The sequence below is a fragment of the Rattus norvegicus genome, chromosome X (assembly GCF_021556685.1).
Source record: "Rattus norvegicus strain SHRSP/BbbUtx chromosome X, alternate assembly SHRSP_T2T, whole genome shotgun sequence".
NCBI lineage: Eukaryota > Metazoa > Chordata > Mammalia > Rodentia > Muridae > Rattus > Rattus norvegicus.
In genome coordinates this window covers 85,092,207-85,119,570 of record NC_141554.1, presented here as the reverse complement: position 1 = coordinate 85,119,570, position 27,364 = coordinate 85,092,207, and the positions used below count along the sequence as shown (strand labels likewise).

The 27,364-nt window shown below is 36.2% G+C and overlaps 1 protein-coding gene across 3 annotated transcripts in view; it reads right to left on the bottom strand.

Annotated features, from left to right (window-relative positions):
- Tex16 (testis expressed gene 16) overlaps positions 1-27,364 on the bottom strand; it is a 373,047-nt gene that overhangs the window by 306,621 nt on the left and 39,062 nt on the right. For all 3 annotated transcript variants that reach the window (NM_001417287.1, NM_001417288.1, NM_001417289.1), the window contains 1 exon segment: positions 13,449-13,612. In NM_001417287.1, the coding sequence (NP_001404216.1) occupies positions 13,449-13,612 (164 nt within the window).

Below are 27,364 nucleotides of genomic sequence, written 5' to 3'. Positions count from 1 at the left end.
TTTTCAATGCTAAGCTAATAAGGTCAATTAACCAAAATGAAGTTAAATCTTAAGATCAAGTCAGCTACTAATCTTTTCTTCTGTCCACTTGCTGAGCAGTAAACCATCTGCTTTGCCATCATCTAAATCACATTGCATTCTTCTAAAATACTTAAAATTGCTAACCATTTGTCATAGCTACTTGGGAGTTAGGCAACAGAATATGTTTTAAAGAACATTGTGTAGTAATCTCCACATTTCACAGTGTTGAGTGGGAAAGAATAGACTCAGTATCAGAAAATACTTCTCTGACTTAACAGGAAATTTTTAGTGTGCTTTATCTTTATGGAATAGATCTACCATGAAAGTAAATGAAGAAAGTTTTTCATCCTTTTACCTAATAATTCAAGATGGGTAATACACCAAAATGTTTTTAAATGTCTATTGTTTTATTTAAAACTTCCAAATTTATGAGACATCATACAAAACTTGCTATTAGTGGCATGATAAAAGCAATGAATTATTCTATTTTTATATTTTCCAGAATTTTTCAACAATATAAAAATCTATACAAAACTAGTAACATATAACACATTCTGTACTGTAAAGCAGGATAGAAATAACAAAAATGATGAATTTTGCCTCATATTTGAGCATTACTACATTTGTGGATAGATACAGAAATGAATATAGAAATACATTAATAAACAATAATAGAAAATTCAACAATTTTCTATCACAATGTAGGTGTTTTAAAATATTATTTTCATCATTTCCTATATTTTTCTGGCATTGAGGAACATTTCTTATTGTTTATATGCCAAGAATTACTTTTATTAAAAACTTATGATCAATTAAGATTTTTGAAAAGGTTACACATACTTTCTAATTCCAGTGATAGTAACTGTGGTGATACAGGGAGATATTTTGTCCTACTTTTCCATTGGAGAAAAAGAAACTTTACTTCTGAGATAAGACCTTGTTATAGAGCCATATTCATATTTGTAATAATATTAGCATATACTTTTTTGTAATTATTTTCAAAAGAATTAAAATTTAGTTACATTACAAGTAATTATCATTAACTAAATAATATAAAACTGAAATGAAAACCCATTAATGCATATCTAAATAAATTTGCTGTGTTCCCACCAACATCACTTATCTATTATTGGTTTTGATGCTGTTTTAGCCTAAGACTGTCCCTATCAATTAATGTAAATGAAAAACTCAGGGATTAAAGTGGCAAACTCAATAAAAACATATTTCCTACTTTATGCTTCAATAGCAAAAACACTAAGTATTTCCTGATGACTTGCAATTAAATAGTGGAAAAGTGATTATACTACACCATGTATCACAAAATGTTCTTTATCTTTTTAAAAATAAATTACTTTTTAATCAGTATCTAAATGTTCACTAATGTTTTTAATAAGTACTACTACTTTTTAAATTTTTTATACTTTTAAATTATAATTAGGTGGACATTTCCATGTGGGTATGTACAAGTGAGTGTGGGTAGCCCTGGAGGCCAGAAACATCTAACCTCCCTGGAACTGGAGTTACAGGCAGTTGTGAGTTGACTGATCTGGGAACTAGGAAGCAAACTTGGGTACTCTGCAAGAACATCACTAGCTTATAACCACTTAGATATCTCTCCAGCCCTGTTGTGACTTTCTCCATCAATGAAGGAAGAATGTGAGAGTAAAAATATCTCACATTTAGGGGGCTGGGGATTTAGCTCAGTGGTAGAGCGCTTACCTAGGAAGCGCAAGGCCCTGGGTTCGGTCCCCAGCTCCGAAAAAAAGAACCAAAAAAAAAAATATTTCACATTTAGCTAAACTTGAAAAACAAATTCAGCAAAGTGTCAGGGTATAAAATTAACTCAAACAAATCAGTAGCCTTCCTCTACTCAAACGATAAACAGGATGAGAAAGAAATTAGGGAAATGACACCCTTCACAATAGTCCCAAATAATATAAAATAGTTTGGTGTGACTTTAACCAAGCAAGGGAAAGATCTGTATGACAAGAACCTCAAGTCTCTGAAGAAAGAAATTGAAGAAGACAACAGAAGATGGAAAGATTTCCCATGTTCATGGATAGGCAAAATTAAAACAGTAAAAATGGCCACTTTGCCAAAAGCAATCGAGATTCAATGTAATCCCCATCAAAATTCCAATTTAACTGTTCATAGAGATAGAAAGAGCAAAATGAGGGGTTGGGGATTTAGCTCAGTGGTAGAGCGCTTGCCTAGGAAGCGCAAGGCCCTGGGTTCCGTCCCCAGCTCCGGAAAAAAAAGAAAAAAAAAGAGCAATATGCAAATTCATTTGGAATAACAAAAAACCCAGGATAGCAAAAAATATACTCAACAATAAAAGAAGTTCTGGGGGGAATCACCATCCCTGACCTCAAGCAGTATTACAGAGCATTAGTGAAAAAACTGAATGATATTGGTACAGAGACAGGCAGATACACCAGTGGAATAGAATTGAAGATCCAGAAATGAACCCACATACCTATGGTCACTTGATTTTTGACAAAGGAGCCAAAACCATCCAATGGAAAAAAGATAACATTTTCAGCAAATGGTGCTGGTTCAACTAAAGGTCAGCATGTCAAAGAATGCAAATCGATCCTTTTTTATCACACTGTACAAAGCTTAAGTCCATGTGGATCAAGGACCTCCATATCAAGCCAGATACACTCAAACTAATAGAAGAAAAAGTGAGGAACAGCCTCAAACACATGGACACTGGGGAAAATTTCCTGAACAGAACACCGATGGCTTAGGCTCTAAGATCAAGAATTGACAAATGGCACCTCATAAAACTTCAAAGCTTCTGTAAGGCAAAGGACACTGTCATTAGGACAAAATGGGAACCAACAGATTGGGAAAAGATCTTTACCAATCCTACAACAGATAGAGGGCTTGTATCCAAAATATACAAAGAACTCATGAAGTTTAGACTCCAGAGAACCAAATAACACTATTAAAAATGGGGTACAGAGCTAAAGAAAGAATTCTCAGCTAAAGAATGTCGAATAGCTGAGAAGCACCTAAAGAAATGTTCAACATCCCTTAATCATCAGAGAAACGCAAATCAGAACAACACTGACATTCCACCTCACACCAGTCATAATGGCTAAGATAAAAATACTCAGGTGACAGCAAATGCTGGTGAGGATGTGGAGAAAGAGGAACACTCCTCCATTGTTGGTGGGATTGCAGACTGGTACAACCATTCTGGAAATCAGTCTGGAGGTTCCCTAGAAAATTGGACATTGAACTACCTGAGGACCTAGCTATACTACTCCTGGGCATATACCCACAAGATGCCCCAACATATAAAAAAGACACGTGCTCCACTATGTTCATAGCAGCCTTATTTATAATAGCCAGAAGCTGGAAAGAACCCAGATGCCCTTCAACAGAGGAATGGATACAGAAAATGTGATACATCTACACAATGGAATATTACTCAGCTATCAACAACAACGAGTTTATGAAATTCATAGGCCAATGGTTGGAACTGGAAAATATCATCCTGAGTGAGGTAACCCAATCAGAGAAAAACACACATGGTATGCACTCACTGGTAAGTGTATAGTAGCCCAAAAGCTCAAATTACTGAAGATACAGTCCACAGACCACATGAATCTCAAAAAGAAGGATGACCAAATTGCAGGTGCTTCCACTCCTTCTTAAAAGGGGGAACAAAAACGTCCATAGGAGGGGATATGGAGGCCAAGTTTAGAGCAGAGACTGAAGGAATGACCATTCAGAGCCTGCCACACATATGTGCCATATATATATGTATATATATATATATATATATCCACCAAAATTAAAGAAGATTGATGAAGCAAAGAAGTGCAGGCTGAAGGAACTGGATATAGATCTCTCCTGAGAGACACAGCCAGACCATGTCAAATACAGAAGTGAACATCAGCAGCAAACTACTGAACTGAGAACGGGACCCCCGTTGAAGGAATCAGAGAAAGGAGTGAAAGAGCTGAAGGGGCTTAAAACCCCATAAGAGCAACAATGCCAACGAACCAGAGCTTCCAGGGACTAAGCCACTACCCAAAGACTATGTATGGACTGACCCAGGGCTCCAACTGCATAGGTAGCAATGAATAGCCTAGTAATAGCACCAGTGGAAGGGGAAGCCCTTGGTCCTGCCAAGGTTGGACACGCCCAGTGCAGGGGGAGTTGTAAAGAAGGGTTGATGGGGGAAACACCCTTATGGGATAGGTAAAGGGGATAAGGGGATGATGGACAGGAAACCAGGTAAGGGAATAATATTTGAAATGTAAATAAAGAAATATATCCAATAAAAAAAGTCAAAAATATGTCAATAGGCTTGCTGAGTTGATTTTAAAGTTCAAACATGATTATAGTGACAGTCTATAAATTAATAACCTGTTTAACAAAATTGAGCAAAAGTAATAGAAGTCATGGCTTTTTATCATTCTTACCCCTGCTCTAATAGTAAACTTTTATGTACAGAAACATATTACCTCAGAATTGTGATAAAAATGTTGCCTTTTATGTTCAACCTTACTGAAAATGTCCATCCTCACAGATATATGTTTCTAATTTTACCAGTCTCCCCTCTCTATGTCATATAACCTCTACCCCCTTCTTTTTTTTCTTTTTTTTAACCTTAATTGTATAAAATTATTTCTGATTTTATTTTTTATTTTTTATTAACTTGAATATTTCTTATTTACATTTCAAGTGTTATTGCCTTTCCCGGTTTACGGGCCAACATCCGCCTAACCCCTTCCCCTCTCGTTCTTTATGGGTGTTCCCCTCCCCATCCTCCCTCATCCTCCCCCCATTGCCGCCCTCCCCCCAACAATCACGTTCACTAGGGGTTCAGTCTTAGCAGGACCAAGGGCTTCCCCTAACACTGGTGATCTTACTACAATATTCAATGCTACCTATGAGGTCAGAGTCCAGGGTCAGTCCATGTACAGTCTTTAGGTAGTGGCTTAGTCCCTGGAAGCTCTAGTTGCTTGGCACTGTTGTTCATATGGGGTCTCAAGCCCCTTCAAGCTCTTCCAGCTTCAACGGGGGTCCTGTTCTCAGTTCAGTGCTTTGCTGCTGGCATTAGCCTCTGTGTTTGCTGTATTCTGGCTGTGTCTCTCAGGAGTGATCTACATCCGGCTCCTGTCGGCCTGCACTTCTTTGCTTCATCCATCTTGTCTAATTGGGTGGCTGTATATGTATGGGCCACATGTAAGGCAGGCTCTGAATGGGTGTACCTTCTGTCTCTGTTTTAATCTTTGCCTCTCTATTCCCTGCCATGGGTATTCTTGGTCCCCTTTTAAAGAAGGAGTGAAGCATTCACATTTTGATCATCCGTCTTGAGTTTGATGTGTTCTATGCATCTAGGGTAATTCAAGCATTTGGGCTAATAGCCACTTATCAATGAGTGCATACCATGTGTGTTTTTCTGTGATTGGGTTACCTCACTCAGGATGATATTTTCCAGTTCCAACCATTTGCCTACGAATTTCATACAGTCATTGTTTTTGATAGCTGAGTAATATTCCATTGTGTAGATGTACCACATTTTCTGTATCCATTCCTCTGTTGAAGGGCATCTGGGTTCTTTCCAGCTTCTGGCTATTATAAATAAGGCTGCTATGAACATAGTGGAGCACGTGTCTTTTTTATATGTTGGGGCATCTTGTGGGTATATGCCCAAGAGAGGTATAGCTGGGCCCTCAGGCAGTTCAATGTCCAATTTTCTGAGGAACCTCTAGACTGATTTCCAGAATGGTTGTACCAGTCTGCAATCCCACCAACAATGGAGGAGTGTTCCTCTTTCTCCGCATCCTCGCCAGCATCTGCTGTCACCTGAGTTTTTGATCTTAGCCATTCTCACTGGTGTGAGGTGAAATCTCAGGGTTGTTTGGATTTGCATTTTCCTTATGACTAAAGATGTTGAACATTTCTTTAGGTGTTTCTCAGCCATTCGGCATTCCTCAGCTGTGTATTCTTTGTTTAGCTCTGAACCCCATTTTTAATAGGGTTATTTGTCTCCCTGCGGTCTAACTTCTTGAGTTCTTTGTGTATTTTGGATATAAGGCCTCTATCTGTTGTAGGAATGGTAAAGATCTTTTCCCAATCTGTTGCTCTACCCCCTTCTTTTTTTTTTTTATTAACTGGAGTATTTCTTATATACATTTCGAGTGTTATTCCCTTTCCCGGTATCCGGGCAAACATCCCCCTCCCCCCTCCCCTTCCTTATGGGTGTTCCCCTCCCAAACCTCCCCCCATTGCCACCCTCCCCCCACCAGTCTAGTTCACTGGGGGTTCAGTCTTAGCTGGACCCAGGGCTTCCCCTTCCACTGGTGCTCTTACTAGGATATTCATTGCTACCTATGAGGTCAGAGTCCAGGGTCAGTCCATGTATAGTCTTTGGGTAGTGGCTTAGTCCCTGGAAGCTCTGGTTGCTTGACATTGTTGTACATATGGGGTCTCGAGCCCCTTCAAGCTCTTCCAGTTCTTTCTCTGATTCCTTCAACGGGGGTCCTATTCTCAGTTCAGTGGTTTGCTGCTGGCATTCGCCTCTGTATTTGCTGTATTCTGGCTGTGTCTCTCAGGAGTGATCTACCTCCGGCTCCTGTCGGTCTGCACTTCTTTGCTTCATCCATCTTGTCTAATTGGGTGGCTGTATATGTATGGGCCACATGTGGGGCAGACTCTGAATGGCTCTACCCCCTTCTTAACAATTGTCCCTTCACTCCTATTCTTTCATTTTGTTTCTTTTTTTGGTTCATTCAAAAGATTTCTCACTCAAAAAAATCTAAACCCCTCTTTATTTATTCATCAAGCAAACATATAGAAAGGTAACTAGGTTATAATTGTAAAATGGGCATGACAATATTAATCTCTTATATTTCTTTTTTGTAACTCAGTGTTTTAAAAACTCAGACTATCTCATAGTGTATCAGGCTATTTAACTCTGAATATACATATTTTATTGGATGGTTATCAGATAGTATCCAAGCTAGCCAAGATATAATATAGATTTCAAGACTTTCTTAAGCTGGAATGGATAACTAAATGTTCTGTTTAGCTGATATAGTGATGGACTGGGTCTTGAGTATATTATATGTTTTTATAAATTGTAGAATGGTAATAATTGTACTCAATTTATATATAAGTGAAAAGGCTTTATAACTGGACAAAAAGGGGGAAATGTTGTGGTTTGCCCTGGAGTAATCTGTACTTTGATGCTAATTCCACTGCCCTGAGGACAGCTGCCTAGTCACATACTCAGGAATCAGCTGACTTCACCAAAACCTCCCATTGAATTTGTAAAATACAGGTGAGGGGCAGGTATAAGATAGAAGGAGGCCTGTCACTGGAGGAGAAGGAAGGATGGGTGGGAGAGAAAATTGAAGGAAGAGGAGGAAACTGGAATGAAAAGGAAGGGAGACAGGAGGGAGAGAGAGAAGCTGTGGCAGGACAGTGGAGGCTGACGTAAAGATCCCGCTCTGTGTATTTACAGGTTGTAATCAAAGTTCTTAAGGGATGGATGGTACCGGACTTTGTATGTTTAAGTGGGCAATTATATCTTATCAATTGAATCTAAAAAAAAAAAAAACTCAGACTATACTATAAGACAAAACTTTGTATCTCAGTCCCTGCTACATAACTCCAAGCAGTATTCTTACAATGCTGCCTCAAAATCTGTAACGTTTTTTGATATTCTCCATTAACGTTGGCTACGAGAAAGCTTATTTACCGACTTAAGGTTTTCATTTACTATTAGTATATACAAAAAAATCTTATCACTGAACCTGGTCTTCCACTCTCCAAAAACACAGAAATCATATCTTCCATATTTGTATAATTTTTCCTATCAGTGCAGTTTTATTTTATTGTCTGTGAGCTATTTAATATGTGCATATATTTATTCCATTTATCTACTTTCCAATTGACACTGAAGAAATTATGATGGATTTTTATCTCTTCAACATATGTCAATTAGCACAGCTATTTTTCATAATGGCTGATAAATTATCTCTCTCATTTTTTAGGTTTCACCCTTCCTTGTCAGTAAAAATCCCTAAGGTCTGGAGAAATGGTGCTTAGTTTTCTTTCTATTTTCATAACAAAATGCCATAATCAAAATCAACTTGGGGAAAAAAGGGTTAATTATTCTTCCAGGTTATAGTCCATCATAAACCCAATCTAAGGCAGGAACTTGGATCCAAGAACTGAAGGAGGGACCACGGAGGAATGCTGATTACTGGCTTGCTCCCCATGGCTTATTCAGCCTGCTTTCTTAATACAACTCAGGACCACATACCCACCAGAACTACCACTGTAGGATGGAAATACCCTAAAGAGATGGGTCCTCCCATATCATTGCCAAAAGACCAATTTGATAGACACATTTTCTCAACTGACTTTCCTCTTCCAGAATAACTCTAGTTGTGTTTAGTTGACAAAAGAAAATACAAACAAAACAACAAAAACAAAATAACCATCACTTGTTTCCTGCAATTCCAGAGGATATAACTTTAGTTCCTGCACCCAATTCAGACAACTCACAACCACCTGTAACTCTAATTCAGAGGGCATGAACTTGTGGTGTCCATGGGCTCAGGAATACAAACAGTATACACTCACACAGAGAGAAGTATATACGCATCATTTAAAATAATAGTTAAAAATGAATTCCTAAGAAGTCAATTGAAAAAACCTACACCATGATCTTTTCTATTCTTTTTTTGCACACATCCTCCTTGAACACTATCTTCTTTTTTATTTTCTTCTTGCTGTACAACTTCTGACTGTTTGGTTTTATTTTTCTTTTTCTCCATCTTTATTAACTTGGGTATTTCTTATTTACATTTCAATTGTTATTCCCTTTCCCGGTTTCTCCGCCAACATACCCCTAACCTCTCCCCCTCTCCTTCTATATGGGTGTTCCCCTCCCCATCCTCCCACCATTGCAACCCTCCCCCCAACAATCTAGTTCACTGGGGGTTCAGTCTTAGCAGGACCCAGGGCTTCCCCTTCCACTGGTGCTCTTACTAGGATATTCATTGCTACCTATGAGGTCAGAGTCCTGGGTCAGTCCATGTATAGTCTTTAGGTAGTGGCTTAGTCCCTGGAAGCTCTGGTTGCTTGGCATTGTTGTTCATATGGGGTCTCGAGCCCCTTCAGGCTCTTTCAGTCCTTTCTATGATTCCTTCAACGGGGGTCCTGTTCTCAGTTCAGTGCTTTGCTGCTGGCATTCGCCTATGTATTTGACGTATTCTGCCTGTGTCTCTCAGGAGGGATCTACATCCGGTTCCTGTCAGCCTGCACTTCTTTGCTTCATCCATCTTATCTAGTTTGGTGACTGTATATGTATGGGCCACATGTGAGGCAGGCTCTGAATGGGTGTTATTTCTGCCTCTGTTTTAAACTTTGCCTCCCAATTCCCTCCCAAGGATATTCTTGTTCCCCTTTTAAAGAAGGAGTGAAGCATTCGAATTTTGATCATTCGTCTTGAGTTTCACGTGTACTGTGCATCTAGGGTAATTCACGCGTTTGGGCTAATAGCCACTTATCAATGAGTGCATACCATGTATGTTTTTCTGTGATTGGGTTACCTCACTCAGGATATTTTCCAGTTCCATCCATTTACCTATGAATTTCATAAAGTCATTGTTTTTGATAGCTGAGTAATATTCCACTGTGTAGATGTACCACATTTTCTGTATCCATTCCTCTGTTGAAGGGCATCTGGGTTCTTTCCAGCTTCTGGCTATTGTAAGTAAGGCTGCTATAAACATAGTGGAGCACGTGTCTCTGTTATATGTTGGGGCATCTTTTGGGTATATGCCCAAGAGAGCTATAGCTGATGGATTACTACTCTTCCAACCTGAAAACCCCAGATGTCCAGTTAAAACATGATATGATATTTGGCTCATTTTTAGAATATGAGTCAGAAATAGTCTTACTATAAGTCTTACCATAGAAAAAACTCTTTTTTCTATTTTTCCATAACCTCTTGGTACATGCATACAGTTATGATTAATTGTCCAAAATATTATTAAAGACAGTCCTTCTGGTTACATAATTATAGACTTAGAGGATTCTATATTGCATGATTACAGAGGCAGGACATTTTACAAATTGTTGCTTGTTTGTTTTCTAAGTTTATTGTTGAAACTAGGTCAAACATATCCCATGCTGACCTTCATCCTTTGATGCAGACAGGACTGGTTTTGAATTCCCCATCCTCTTACACTAGTATCAATATTGTAAGATTTATAAGTATGAATAACAATACTCAGCTTACATTTTAAAAATCTTTAAAATAGCATATTATTTCTTATTTATGTTGTAATCAAGTAGTAGTACAATACAAATGACATTTTTCTTTGTTACTGTTAAATTATTAACACTAGTGATCAATGGAGAAAATTTATTTCAATGGTAGTATTTTAAGTTCAATTAAACTATGATCTATACTCCTGAACAGCCATACAAAGTACCTTTACTAAGACAAATCCCTGACAAGATAAACAAACATGAAAAATTTAGAATTCATAAAATTATTAATATTCAGGATCCTAAATAGTTCAATAAAGTTGAAGAAAGGATGACTTTCTGCTTTGCAATAATGTCTTTTTCTCTTTAATCAAAAATAACTGCTCTGGAATATACACACAATGCTAGGGATGATTAGTACCCTATTTATAAGTTTGGTTTGAGACTGAGGAACTACAGAATTTCACTACTAAGTTACTTTAAGTAATCATTAATTTCAATAGAAAAAAATAATTGTGTCAATATTTAGCACCAGAAAATACTTTACTTTGTAGGAAACATTATAATCAATAGTCTCTGTTATAAATTTTACATAGAAAGATTAATTACTGCCATTAGAACACTGTATTACAAAGACCTCTATGATTGACCAAATCATATGCAGGCAGTGTACAAGGATTCACCAAATTTTGGCTGATGATGTCTCATATGACCAAATAACTAAATGAGATACAATATGTAGTTAATTTATACATACTATTATATTCACAATTTTCCATATTGAATGTGAAATTATAAATAATAAGAGTTTATATTTAGGTAAAATAATTATTCATAAGTCATTGCATATTCAAATACATTTAGAATTAAATCTATTAAGAGTCAAAATATTTTAAGCCTGTTCAATGAAAAATTAGGCAACCAAGATTATGCATGTGATAATTTAAACTATTAAAGTAAAGAAAGGTTCTTAATAAATACTTGCTGATAGAAAAATTTTACCATGAAAGAAATTCTCTATTAATAAAAGAATCCATAGTTTTTACCTTTTTAAGCAGTACTAAGAGTGCTTTTATACTTTTTAAGTTGTCATTATAAAATGATAATTCTAATTCTAGGTGAGGAGACAGCTATCTAAACCACCATGTGCAATTTTGCAATTTGGAATGAGATGTTGCACATGGGCATATGAGAATGCTCCTAGGAGACATGGGTTATTAAGTGACAACCTCAGTGCCAAGCACAGCTTACCTTCCTGTAAGTTACAGGTCAGTGAAGCCTCAGAAAGTACCTTGCTACTATTCATTGTTGCCATCATAATTAGCTGGTAAGACTCTACTGGTGAAGATACACTGCACTTGGGTGGCAGAACAAAGATATCAGTGTGAAATTGAACAGAAATGTATGTCCTTGATGGCTAGCTTTCACAGTACTGAGAAGTGTTATTGAGAGTTTCTAGGGTAGAAAAACATCTCTGGTCTTATCCACAACTGGATACTATATGCTGCAACAAGAACCTTCCAAGTAAGGCATCCCCATTGATTCAACAGTAGTAAACATTTTTATAGAATTAGCCAGTTGCTCTTTATTTTATTTGATACTTAGTCCCCAGGAAGGAATCCATAACTGGTATTACAAAAAAATGATCAAAAAGTATGACTAGGCAAATCATAGTCCCTAGGGGAAAAGCTATTGATTTTGTTCTACTAAAAGGTCATAATGTCAAATACCTTCCTAAATATGCATGTTCATATCCAGATCTTTATGCTACTCTCACCCTTCATCAGACAATTTTTTATTGTAGAACGTAGTGGTTAATACAAAGACTCCTAACTGTTAAAAAAATATTGTGAATAAGTGACTATGAAATGCTCAGATTATGGGCTGCCTTGTCTGGCCTCATTGGGAGAAGATTTGCCTATCCTTGCAGAGAATAGATGTGCTAGACTGTGGGGATACCCAGGGGAGAACTCCACCCTCTTAGCCAAGAAGCAGAGGGGAATGGGAATGAATGAGTAATTTTAAAAAGTAAAGAAATGCTCAGACAAAATGGAAAATCTAAATTAACCTGCCATCAAGGCTCTGGTAACATGACAAAAGAAGAGTAGAAAGAATATAAGAGCCAGGAAATATGGAGAAATGATGTGAAAAACTGACCTCTAGATATGACATGGCTGATGCATACATAAATTCACAGCAGCTAATGCTTACCTGCACAAGATATCTAAAATATTAAAATGGACAATGGGTTCCTCATGCAACATTCCTAATGGAGGAGCTAATGATACTTGATGGATGGTAAGGAATGGAGAATCACTTTTCTTTTGGAGCATGTGGCCATTAGTTGGTTGTTTAGGCTACAGTGGATAACTCAACACACACACACATATATATAGTCAGAAATAACTGGAATTTGTTAGCTATGCAAGTAAAAGAGACATGAATTTGAAAGAGATGAAAGATATTTCGGTGGAATGGTGGGAGCAGGTAGAGGGAAGAAGCAATAGATCGATATAATCAAACTGCATTACTTATAAGTACAAAATTTTCAAAAAAATAAGAAAATGGCAATTACTTCAAACACAACCATAAGTCAAATACAGGAAGAAAACTGTCACTACTTAAACACAACAGTCAGAGAACATAGCAATCAAAACTTAAAACTAAGAACAGGGTCCCCATTGGAGGAGTTAGAGAAAGGATTGAAGGAGCTGAAGGGGTTTGCAACCCCATAAAAAAAACAATGCCAACCAACCAGAGCTTCCAGGGACTAAACCACTACCCAAAGAGTACACATGGACAGACCCATGGCTCCAACTGCATATGTAGCAGAGGATGGCCTTGTTGGGCACCAATGGGAGGAGAAGCCCTTGGTTCTACCAAGGATGGACCTCCCAGTGTAGGGGAATGTCAGGGTGGGAAGGGGGCTGTTTGGGGAGGGTGAACACCCTCATCGAGAAAGGGGGAAAGGGCATGGGATAGGAGGCTTATGGACAGGAAACCGGGAAAAGACATAACATTTGAAATGTAAATAAAAATCCAATAAAAAAATAAAATAAAATAAAGGCACAAAATGGAGATTCATTTTAGATCATGTACAAAATGAACATATTCCTTCCTTCTATCTCATCTTTGTTTAGTAGAAAGAATTATAAAACAGAAACCACACAACTCACCTTTTTACGAATACGAGCAACTGCTTGTAGGAGTATATCCTGATGGTCAGTGCTGACTATCCCAAGTTCATTAAGTTGCTTCCTGGTGATGTTTAATAACCTTTCTCCGTTGATTTCTGCACTTTCAAAGATTTCTCCATATGAGAGAAAACTAAAATCCAATTCTGTAGAAGAAAAGAGGTATAGATATTGAGAAAACTTATCCTTGTAAAGTAACTATACAGTTCTACTAACAAATTGATTGCATTTTTTCATTGTGAGTGAATCATTTATACTTTGCATTGCAAGAATCTAACTATGGCAATTTTACTCTGGAAGATTAAGATTTTTGTAGATGCTTACAGAAATATTTAAATACAAAACCTAATTTAAAAGAGACGTGTCAAATATATAAGTATAATCAGATTATAGAGACCCCGTGAGAGAGAGACCCAACCACCTGGTCAGGTGGGCACTCCTGAGGCTGCAGAGCGGAAGAGACCACCAACACTGCCCACCCCTGCCCACATCCCTGGCCCAAGAGGAAACTATATAAGGCCTCTGGGCTCCCGTGGGGGAGGGCCCAGGAGCGGCAGGACCCCTGCCTAAGACATCGCAGGAACCTGAAGGAAACAGACCAGATAAACAGTTCTCTGCACCCAAATCCCATGGGAGGGAGAGCTAAACCTTCAGAGAGGCAGACAAGCCTGGGAACCCAGAAGAGACTGCTATCTGCACACACATCTCGGACGCCAGAGGAAAACACCAAAGGCCATCTGGAACCCTGGTGCACTGAAGCTCCCAGAAGGGGCGGCACATATCTTCCTGGTTGCTGCCGCCGCAGAGAGCCCGTGGGCAGTACCCCACGAGCAAACTTGAGCCTCGGGACCACAGGTAAGACCAAATTTTCTGCTGCAAGAAAGCTGCCTGGTGAACTCAAGACACAGGCCCACAGGAATAGCTGAAGACCTGTTGAGAGGAAAAACTACACGCCCGAAAGCAGAACACTCTGTCCCCATAACTGACTGACAGAGAGAAAAACAGGTCTACAGCACTCCTGACACACAGGCTGATAGGACAGTCTAGCCACTGTCAGAAATAGCAGAACAAAGTAACACTAGAGATAATCTGATGGCAAGAGGCAAGCGCAGGAATCCAAGCAACAGAAACCAAGACTACATGGCATCATCGGAGCCCAATTCCCCCACCAAAACAAACATGGAATATCCAAACACACCAGAAAAGCAAGATCTAGTTGCAAAATCATATTTGATCATGATGCTGGAGGACTTCAAGAAAGACGTGAAGAACTCCCTTTGGGAAACACAGGAAAACATTAAAAAACAAGTAGAAGCCTACAGAGAGGAATCGCAAAAATCCCTGAAAGAATCGCAAAAATCCCTGAAAGAATTCCAGGAAAACACAATCAAACAGTTGAAGGAATTAAAAATGGAAACAGAAGCAATCAAGAAAGAACACATGGAAACAACCCTGGATATAGAAAACAAAAAGAAGAGACAAGGAGCTGTAGATACAAGCTTCACCAACAGAATACAAGAGATGGAAGAGAGAATCTCAGGAGCAGAAGATTCCATAGAAATCATTGACTCAACTGTCAAGGATAATGTAAAGCGGAAAAAGCTACTGGTCCAAAACATACAGGAAATCCAGGACTCAATGAGAAGATCAAACCTAAGGATAATAGGTATAGAAGAGAGTGAAGACTCCCAGCTCAAAGGAGCAGTAAATATCTTCAACAAAATCATAGAAGAAAACTTCCCTAACCTAAAAAAAGAGATACCCATAGACATACAAGAAGCCTACAGAACTCCAAATAGATTGGACCAGAAAAGAAACACCTCCCGTCACATAATTGTCAAAACAACAAACGCACAAAATAAAGAAAGAATATTAAAAGCAGTAAGGGAAAAAGGTCAAGTAACATATAAAGTCAGACCAATCAGAATCACACCAGACTTCTCGCCAGAAACTATGAAGGCCAGAAGATCCTGGACGGATGTCATACAGACCATAAGAGAACACAAATGCCAGCCCAGGTTACTGTATCCAGCAAAACTCTCAATTAACATTGATGGAGAAACCAAGATATTCCATGACAAAAACAAATTTACACAATATCTTTCTACAAATCCAGCACTACAAAGGATAATAAATGGTAAAGCCCAACATAAGGAGGCAAGCTATACCCTAAAAGAAGCAAGAAACTAATCGTCTTGGCAACAAAACAAAGAGAATGAAAGCACACAAACATAACCTCACATCCAAATATGAATATAACGGGAAGCAATAATCACTATTCCTTAATATCTCTCAATATCAATGGCCTCAACTCCCCAATAAAAAGATATAGATTAACAAACTGGATACGCAACGAGGACCCTGCATTCTGCTGCCTACAAGAAACACACCTCAGAGACAAAGACAGACACTACCTCAGAGTGAAAGGCTGGAAAACAACTTTCCAAGCAAATGGTCAGAAGAAGCAAGCTGGAGTAGCCATTCTAATATCAAATAAAATCAATTTCCAACTAAAAGTCATCAAAAAAGATAAGGACACTTCATATTCATCAAAGGAAAAATCCACCAAGATGAACTCTCAATCCTAAATATCTATGCCCCAAATACAAGGGCACTTACATACGTAAAAGAAACCTTACTAAAGCTCAAAACACACATTGCACCTCACACAATAATAGTGGGAGATTTCAACACCCCACTCTCATCAATGGACAGATCATGGAAACAGAAATTACACAGTGATGTCGACAACTAAGAGAAGTCATGAGCCAAATGGACTTAACAGATATTTATAGAACATTCTATCCTAAAGCAAAAGGATATACCTTCTTCTCAGCTCCTCGTGGTACTTTCTCCAAAATTGACCATATAATTGGTCAAAAAACGGGCCTCAACAGGTACGGAAAGATAGAAATAATCCCATGCGTGCTATCGGACCACCACGGCCTAAAACTGGTCTTCAATAACAATAAGGGAAGAATGCCCACATATACGTGGAAATTGAACAATGCTCTACTCAATGATAACCTGGTCAAGGAAGAAATAAAGAAAGAAATTAAAAACTATTTAGAATTTAATGAAAATGAAGGTACAACATACCCAAACTTATGGGACACAATGAAAGCTGTGCTAAGAGGAAAACTCATAGCGCTGAGTGCCTGCAGAAAGAATCAGGAAAGAGCATATGTCAGCAGCTTGACAGCACACCTTAAAGCTCTAGAACAAAAAGAAGCCAATACACCCAGGAGGAGTAGAAGGCAGGAAATAATCAAACTCAGAGCTGAAATCAACCAAGTAGAAACAAAAAGGACCATAGAAAGAATCAACAGAACCAAAAGTTGGTTCTTTGAGAAAATCAACAAGATAGATAAACCCTTAGCCAGACTAACGAGAGGACACAGAGAGTGCGTCCAAATTAACAAAATCAGAAATGAAAAGGGAGACATAACTACAGATTCAGAGGAAATTCAAAAAATCATCAGATCTTACTATAAAAACCTATATTCAACAAAACTTGAAAATCTTCAGGAAATGGACAATTTCCTAGACAGATACCAGGTATCGAAGTTAAATCAGGAACAGATAGATAAACCAGTTAAATAACCCCATAACTCCTAAGGAAATAGAAGCAGTCATTAAAGGTCTCCCAACCAATAAGAGCTCAGGTCCAGACAGGTTTAGTGCAGAATTCTATCAAACCTTCATAGAAGACCTCATACCAATATTATCCAAACTATTCCACAAAATTGAAACAGATGGAGCCCTACCGAATTCCTTCAAAGAAGCCACAATTACTCTTATACCTAAACCACATAAAGACACAACAAAGAAAGAGAACTTCAGACCAATTTCTCTTATGAATATCGACACAAAAATACTCAATAAAATTCTGGCAAACTGAATTCAAGAGCACATCAAAACAATCATCCACCATGATCAAGTAGGCTTCATCCCAGGCATGCAGGGATGGTTTAATATACGGAAAACCATCAACGTGATCCATTATATAAACAAACTGAAAGAACAGAACCACATGATCATTTCATTAGATGCTGAGAAAGCATTTGACAAAATTCAACACCCCTTCATGATAAAAGTCCTGGAAAGAATAGGAATTCAAGGCCCATACCTAAACATAGTAAAAGCCATATACAGCAAACCAGTTGCTAACATTAAACTAAATGGAGAGAAACTTGAAGCAATCCCACTAAAATCAGGGACTAGACAAGGCTGCCCACTCTCTCCCTACTTATTCAATATAGTTCTTGAAGTTCTAGCCAGAGCAATCAGACAACAAAAGGAGATCAAGGGGATACAGATCGGAAAAGAAGAGGTCAAAATATCACTATTTGCAGATGACATGATAGTATATTTAAGTGATCCCAAAAGTTCCACCAGAGAACTACTAAAGCTGATAAACAACTTCATCAAAGTGGCTGGGTATAAAATTAACTCAAAGAAATCAGTTGCCTTCCTCTATACAAAAGAGAAACAAGCCGAGAAAGAAATTAGGGAAACGACACCCTTCATAATAGACCCAAATAATATAAAGTACCTCGGTGTGACTTTAACAAAGGAAGTAAAAGATCTGTACAATAAGAACTTCAAGACACTGAGGAAAGAAATTGAAGAAGACCTCAGAAGATGGAAAGATCTCCCATGCTCATGGATTGGCAGGATTAATATAGTAAAAATGGCCATTTTACCAAAAGCGATCTACAGATTCAATGCAATCCCCATCAAAATACCAATCCAATTCTTCAAAGAGTTAGACAGAACAATTTGCAAATTCATCTGGAATAACAAAAAACCCAGGATAGCTAAAGCTATCCTCAACAATAAAAGGACTTCAGGGGGAATCACTATCCCTGAACTCAAGCAGTATTACAGAGCAATAGTGATAAAAACTGCATGGTATTGGTACAGAGACAGACAGATAGACCAATGGAATAGAATTGAAGACTCAGAAATGAACCCACACACCTATGGTCACTTGATTTTTGATAAAGGAGCCAAAACCATCCAATGGAAAAAAGATAGCATTTTCAGCAAATGGTGCTGGTTCAACTGGAGGGCAACATGTAGAAGAATGCAGATCGATCCATGCTTATCACCCTGTACAAACTTAAGTCCAAGTGGATCAAGGACCTCCACATCAAACCAGACACACTCAAACTAATAGAAGAAAAACTAGGGAAGCATCTGGAACACATGGGCACTGGAAAAAATTTCCTGAACAAAACACCAATGGCTTATGCTCTAAGATCAAGAATCGACAAATGGGATCTCATAAAACTGCAAAGCTTCTGTAAGGCAAAGGACACTGTGGTTAGGACAAAACGGCAACCAACAGATTGGGAAAAGATCTTTACCAATCCTACAACAGATAGAGGCCCTATATCCAAAATATAAAAAAAAAAACTCAAGAAGTTAGACCGCAGGGAAACAAATAACCCTATTAAAAAATGGGGTTCAGAGCTAAACAAAGAATTCACAGCTGAGGAATGCCGAATGGCTGAGAAACACCTAAAGAAATGTTCAACATCTTTAGTCATAAGGGAAATGCAAATCAAAACAACCCTGAGATTTCACCTCACACCAGTGAGAATGGCTAAGATCAAAAACTCAGGTGACAGCAGATGCTGGCGAGGATGTGGAGAAAGAGGAACACTCCTCCATTGTTGGTGGGATTGCAGACTGGTAAAACCATTCTGGAAATCAGTCTGGAGGTTCCTCAGAAAATTGGACATTGAACTGCCTGAGGATCCAGCTATACCTCTCTTGGGCATATACCCAAAAGATGCCTCAACATATAAAAGAGACATGTGCTCCATTATGTTCATCGCAGCCTTATTTATAATAGCCAGAAACTGGAAAAAACCCAGGTGCCCTTCAACAGAGGAATGGATACAGAAAATATGGTACATCTACACAATGGAGTATTACTCAGCTATCAAAAACAACGACTTTATGAAATTCGTAGGCAAATGGTTGGAACTGGAAAATATCATCCTGAGTGAGCTAACCCAATCACAGAAAGACATACATGGTATGCACTCATTGATAAGTGGCTATTAGCCCAAATGCCTGAATACCCTAGATCCCTAGAACAAACGAAACTCAAGACCGATGATCAAAATGTGAATGCTTCACTCCTTCTTTAAATGAGGAAAAAGAATACCCTTGGCAGGGAAGGGAGAGGCAAAGATTAAAGCAGAGACTGAAAGAACACCCATTCAGAGCCTGCCCCACATGTGGCCCATACATATATAGCCACCCAATTAGACAAGATGGATGAAGCAAAGAAGTGCAGACCGACAGGAGCCGGATGTAGATCGCTCCTGAGAGACACAGCCAGAATACAGCAAATACAGAGGCGAATGCCAGCAGCAAACCACTGAACTGAGAATAGGTCCCCTGTTGAAGGAATCAGAGAAAGAACTGGAAGAGCTTAAAGGGGCTCGAGACGCCATATGTACAACAATGTCAAGCAACCAGAGCTTCCAGGGACTAAGCCACTACCTAAAGACTATACATGGACTGACCCTGGACTCTGACCCCATAGGTAGCAATGAATATCCTAGTAATAGCACCAGTGGAAGGGGAAGCCCTGGGTCCTGCTAAGACTGAACCCCCAGTGAACTAGACTATGGGGGGGAGGGCGGCAATGGGGGGAGGTTTGGGAGGGGAACACCCATAAGGAAGGGGAGGGGGGAGGGGGATTTTTGCCCGGAAACCGGGAAAGGGAATAACACTCGAAATGTATATAAGAAATACTCAAGTTAATAAAAAATAATAATAATCAGATTATAAACTCAGTAGATTTATAATCTATTAAATAATGTATAACGCTTAATGAATTAACACAAAATGTGTTTCTAGTTGGAAGCCCACTAATGCATGGAATAATATAAACTATAATTTTTAGAGTTTATTAACATTATTTACCTTTTAGAGATATATACTATGTGTCATATTGTAAATATAATTTTATATTCTCAAAAATAATAGAAAAATAAAATCTTGAATCTTTAAAAATAAAAATATAGTTAACAAAAATAAATTATTTAAGAAAGGTATTTCTTAGACAATCTGCTTCAAAATAATACTGAAAAAATTCTAAAATTTCTTATACACAATTAGTGAAGTATTGCTACCATGTTGTTAATCTACAATGTAAACAGAAGCAATATGATGATACATAAATAAAGATTAATATGTAGAATGTGAAGGAGCCAATAACTTAAGATGTCAGAACAAGTAAAGTTTCTGAACTGAATGGGTGAAAACATGAGAAGCCTAAGTAAATTATACAATTAGGCATCTTTAACCATATAAGAAATTATAATGTAAAATTTCAACTTATAATTTGTTTAAAATTTAATGCTGAACTTTTCTTTGAATTAGTATGGCTAGAATTCTGGGAACTAATAATGTACCATGGTTAATACAGGCTCTACTTATTTGCTTCTTACAAAACAATTAGGCCAGGCAAACATTTACATTCATATTTTAAGTGATTTACTATTTGTATAATATGAATAAGATTTTATGAAAAATATTTAAATTGCTTGGCAAAACTTGTTAGGTAGTTTCCAAGTATGTATTTTATTGTACTGATATATTAATTAAAATCATGTTTGCATTCTTAAATACTGAATGGAATCACCTTACACGCTCTATTAGTTTATTATATTTAATTTTTATTTCAATATGTATTTTAAATATATATATTATTTTGAGGTTTTATGATAATATTATTGCATATTCAGTACACAGTCTTGATTAGTCAAAAATTAGTATTGGTTGTATATACAATTCAACTCCAAATAGTGAAACTACCTATTAAAAGTCAACATCCCTAAGGGTGGACATTCATATCTCCTTTTTCCCACCTTTGTACTTGATGTTACAAAAAATTTATTTGTTCTATGCTAGAAAATAATCAGTAGTAGTATTCAGTTATATGTAATGTAACCACTTAAAGTTGATGGTCACTGAACTCAGCAAATTTATAAGCTTATGTTCTTTAATTAAGGGTTGATAGCTATTAGATTTGGAAGACTGTATAGTATATAAAATTCTAAAACAAATTAGAAATATCAGGAACAAGTTATAAAACTGCTTAAAGATAAACTATCAGCGAAATCTTTTTCATAAATTATAAATGATTTCTAAATACTTATTTCATTATGGTAACTAAGTATGATTAAAAAAAGATAAAAATAATGTTATTTTGATGTTATCAACTGAGTAGAAAAAAACATGAAAATACATATTACTTTGGTGTTCATATAAAATTGAAATTGTGCTCAGCAGTCTAGAACATTAAACTCTTATCTGGAATGATTTTTGTTTTCCTTTATTCTTGATGAAAATTACTGAGAACTATAATTGTGAAGCCATTGTAGATATTTGTATTGGAATATAATATACTACCAACAAAATTATCATAATAAAGAAATTATACCATGTATGTTTAATAATTTATATATGAGTAAATATTTGTATATATGGTAAAGTTTAAATTTTCTACAATTGAATTGTTAACCTTTCCTTATACAAACTATTCTATTTAAGTTTTCTAAGACAGTATATAAATAAGAAAGCATATGAACTTAATAATGTGATCAACAAATTTATCCAGAAACAACCTATACAGCTGGATCACAATTTTAACAATGAAAATATGTACTATTTTGGTCTTCCTTTGTGTAATTAATCAATTAATTACACTAATTAACATATTTCTAATTAACATTTCTAGCTATGGCTATTTCTTTAAGGAAGCAAGAAGACTGAAGAAAAAACATCCCAAATATCCAAGGACAGATTTAACATGAAGAAAACATCTTTAAATTTCCACAGTGAATTGGTATACCACTTCAAAGCAGTAATATCTATTAAAGGCAGAAAGTCCACCCATAGTATCTGACATGTAAGGTTCCAGATGCAAAACTACAGCATTTTGATATGCTTTCTTATAGTCATATTTTCGGTGCTTAAATTATTAACAATGAAAATTATAATCAAGTATAATGCTAGCAGTATAAATATTTGTTTTTCAATATGATTCTTAAGGTATAAGCACCTTAAGAACACTCAGTTTGCATTTATATCACATATGTCACTTAGCCAAAAAGAGCTTTCTATCAATATAATACTTATTCACAAATTACATACATGATCAGTATTGACTTTTAAAATTATTCTTTTGTGTATATGTGTACATGTGTACACATATGTATGTACACATGACTGTGGGTCGCCATGGAAGCACAAAGACAGTGTTAGATCCTTTGGAGCTGGAGTTACAGGTTGCTGTGTGCCACTCAGTATAACTTCTGGGAACTAAACTCTAATTCTTTTAAGTCTTCTACAAAAGGCGCAAGTGCTCTTTACTGCCAACAAAACATTTAAAACAGTACGAAACTATAAACATGTCTCAGCAGTAAAGAACACTTGCGCAATTTTACATATTTGGTTACATATCACTGTGCACATGTGTTTGTGTAAATTTTAATTCTAGTTTCCTAAATTGCAAAGTAATTTATGTAGCTGTGAACTCACTGTATATGCATAAGGATTTAAAAATAAGTCACCAAGACTTAGCTGGATGCTTTGTCTATAAACAAAAATGATCAGAGGGCGTGTGTGTGTGTGTGTGTGTGTGTGTGTGTGTGTGTGTGTGTGTTCACGCGCACGCGCACGCATGTGTGTGTGTGTTTTATATTTAAAAAGAAACAAAACTTGCTCTTTTAAATGTCAATGTTATTGCTACCATTTTATACACACTTTTCATACAATTACCTTACACTGTCACAACTCTTCAGCAGAAGAGTAATTTACAGATGTAAACTGACTCGTATAGAAATAATTCACTTACATAAGGACACATCTAATAAGTAAATAAATCATGTTTTCAATTGAATTATTCTTTCTGTTTATTTTTGTTTTCTGTGTGTTTGTTTGAGACAGAAGTTTGCACAGCTTAGCCTGGCCGTGAATTTAGTATGTAGCTTTGATTTGACTTTAGACCTGATCTTTTTATCTCAGGCTCATATGGGCTTGGATTTCAGGTATGGATTTCCATATCTGGCCAAATAAACTGAAGCACTTGGACTCCTAATCTCATCTCCTTAGCCGCTCTGCTATGATACTTGTAATTGAACTATTTTGAGTTTATAAATGCCTTCAATGACACAAAGCAATAATTTATTATGTCATATTTGAAGATAGAAAAAAAATCACAATCTCAACCAGGAAAGTATATCCACACCTTTGAATGATTGGAAAGAGCATAGTCCATTCGTGTAACTCATCATTCTTTCATTTCATTAATTTAGTTATCCAGCAGATGTGTATTGCTACAAATTGTAGAGGACAGGAAGAAGCACAACAAAATCTACATTTAAGGAATTTATAACTTAGTTTCATGTACTTAGGAATAGAATCATATAAAAAGGTAATAAAATCTATCATAGTAAAAATGGTTTACATGGGTGGAAAAAATATAAATGGTTAGAAAACATAAGATAAAATGCATCTAATGAATGCCTTTAGTAATCTTTTCATGTAAATATTTCATAAAATGAAATCATAATTCTATACTTCGTATCATGGTAAGTTGAATATAAATTTAAATATTAATTAGTGCTTTATGTTCCTATAACAAACCATACTGTATGTTACTCTGTTGTTATATACATTTATGAAACACATGGTTATCTTTAGATGTATACATTAGGTCAAATTATTTAGCACATCATTATTTCAAGTACTTATTTTTTGTTTTGGAAACATTTAAAATTATTCTTAGAGATCAATCCAAATATCTATCAATGAACAAATGAATAAAGAAAATACAGCATATACAAGTAACAAAGAATGATTTAGCCTAAATAGAAAATATTGTCGGGGTTGGGGATTTAGCTCAGTGGTAGAGTGCTTGCCTAGCAAACACAAGGCCCTGGGTTCAGTCCCCAGCTCCGAAAACAAAAAGAAAAAAGAAAAAGAAGAAGAAGAAGAAGAAGAAGAAGAAGAAGAAGAAGAAGAAAAGAAGAAGAAGAAGAAGAAGAAGAAGAAGAAGAAGAAGAAGAAGAAGAAGAAGAAGAAGAAGAAGAAGAAGAAGAAGAAGAAGAAGAAGAAGAAGAAGAAGAAGAAGAAGAAAAAGAAAATATTGTCATTTGGCACAACACAAATTACCATGAGAAAAAAAATGTTATCTGAAATACACAGGACCTAAATATAAAACAGAATGTTGTTTTGAGCTTATGTTCTATTTTTATTTGTACATGTAATCTGATTTTACTTGAAGAGATGAAAACATTGCAAATAATTTGATGGAAAAAGTACCTATTTATGGGGTGTATTAATAAGAACATAACAAAAATTTTAATCAGCACTATAATTATACAGACATATATCTAAAGCCAAACATAATTCAATTTTTATGAAATGCATCAAAAATTATAGTTTTAAGAGTGTGTGTGTTTTATAAAAGGTGGAAGGCAAAAATTATCAAATATGTTTATAAACCTCTTTATTGACTGATTTTCAAGAAGTACATGTTTATCAACATTTTAGTCAAAAATTTTGTTAAATTAGTAAGTCACTAAAACTTACACAATGGAGTATGAACATCTGTATAATTGGATATAAGATCAGATCAGCAGTTGTGAAATCATATCTGGTACTACAAACTTAGTTAACTAACTACCTATGGGAGGTATTTAGAATGCAGGTACTACTTTAGGAAAGTGATAGTTTAGGGTCTATGACCTCAAGGGTGTTAGTTAACTAAGTTTATAGTACCAGATATGATTCCCCTCCTGCTGATCTGAGGACCATGACATTTCCTATGAAGTAGTGTCATAATAATATGACTATAAATGGCAGGACCCTGTCACTAAATGAAGATTGACAGGCAATTAACAGCTGCTAAAACTAAGAGAATCAGTTAAGTAACTCTAACATTTTAGATGCATTAGAAATTTATTTAGTAAATCATAAAGTAGACATTACAAATTGTAAACTGTCTCATCGATAATAGAACTAAGTCTTTAAGTGAAGAAAAATATTGAATGTGTCCTCACAATGAAGAAGTTAAATAACTCAGTGATATAGTCACTTGGTATATACAGTTCATATTTTCAATGTTAGCTCTATATATTTATTTTAAAGATAGAATACCATAGTAAATGTGACATTTTATACAGATTACTGAAAACAGTTTTACCAATGTATTTGTAATATCTGTATAATATTGTCTATAACTTGAACAGTGGCCCATATTGCTTCTGTTACTGAATGCTGTTTTCTAGATTCTTATTTTCTCTGAATGCTTTGTTCAGAGGTATGGATGGCAAATACATGACAACTTTCTTTTTCTGTCTCATTCCTATGTTAGATATTATTAACTTACCATAACATTTCTTAAGATTCACCCAAAAATCATTTCTGAAAGTCTAAATTTAAAGAAAGTTATATTTTACTCCTTGTATTTGTAGCTCAGTGGTAGAGTGCTTGCCTAGCAAGCGCAAGGCCCTGGGTTCGGTCCCCAGCTCCGAAAAAAAGAAAAAAAAACCGCATTTCTCTTTATCTACTGTACCAATTAAATTTATTATCTCTACATCTAGCAGACAATAGACCTGGTTCCTTAATAATTACCCAAGTGTTACTCATTTACCTTCTTCTACTAAACAGATTTCAATGGCTGTGTTCTACTTCCTATAACTAAATTTGTATTGTTTGATCTTAAAGACTTTCATAATCTAGTTCCACTTAAAATTACTCCCACACAGAAATTATATCCCAAATAAGCCAAACTCTTAATATTCTCAAAGATTCCTTAACTGTCCTATGTCTATGGCTTTATTATTTCTTTCACCACTCCAGAAATCGTCTCTATCTTCTCACTAGTAGGTTGAGATCCTACTACTTTTATTAATAAACTCCTTCGTTTGTATTTTCCTAATGCTATTCACTTACTATAAATGACTGACATACTTATTTACTGTTATGTCCTGTTTTACTACTAATCAAAAAGGTGCTAAAATTAAGGTATATATTAATGTATTTTTTAATTTCTTTTCGCCTAGAGTTGAACATGGAACATAGTAAACATTCCTACAGATTGAAATTGAGCATGTTAATATTGAGTCCCTGAATCAGGCACCCAAGACAGAGAGAGCCTCCACTTTCTCTTGTTTTATATGAAAATGTTCATGGGTAACTTTCTTTGCTTATCACATAATTAGATGGCAATTGTGATGTTATGCTATGAACAGGAACCAGGCAAACTCAACATTCTCAATTGTTTGTGAAAATCTCTCACAAGAATAATTGTATGTCATGTCAATGTTAAATGCACAACTTTCCTCTTGAGAAAGATTAATTTGACTCATAAATATTTTAGATGATGCAATTGTTGTAAAATTGCATATTTCAATGTTAAAAAGTTAAAAGTGAATGTGGCATCAGCTAGGGAAATAGCTCAGTGAAACAAATGTTGCGGTGAAACAAATGTTCTAATTGTAAATCTCCAAGAATAAACTCAGGGAATGGCTATTCCTATGCCTTTAACCCAAATGTTGTGGAGTAGAGACTGGTAGATCCTACGAACCTGTTGGTTAGCCACCTTAACTGAAATGGGAAGCTTCTGGTGGACAGATAGAAGATAACTGATGTCCTCTTTAGGCCTGTGCATATACAATCACAAGTATTTATTTTCCAAACTACAAGTAATGTATTGCCATTACTGGTATACATATATGTAATTACTGGTAGTATTCTAATGAGCCAATTTACTGGTACTGTTTTCAATATTATACCTTACACTTACAACTTAATGCCATTGTTCTCAAACTTTAACATATCAGAATTCCTCAAAGACTGGG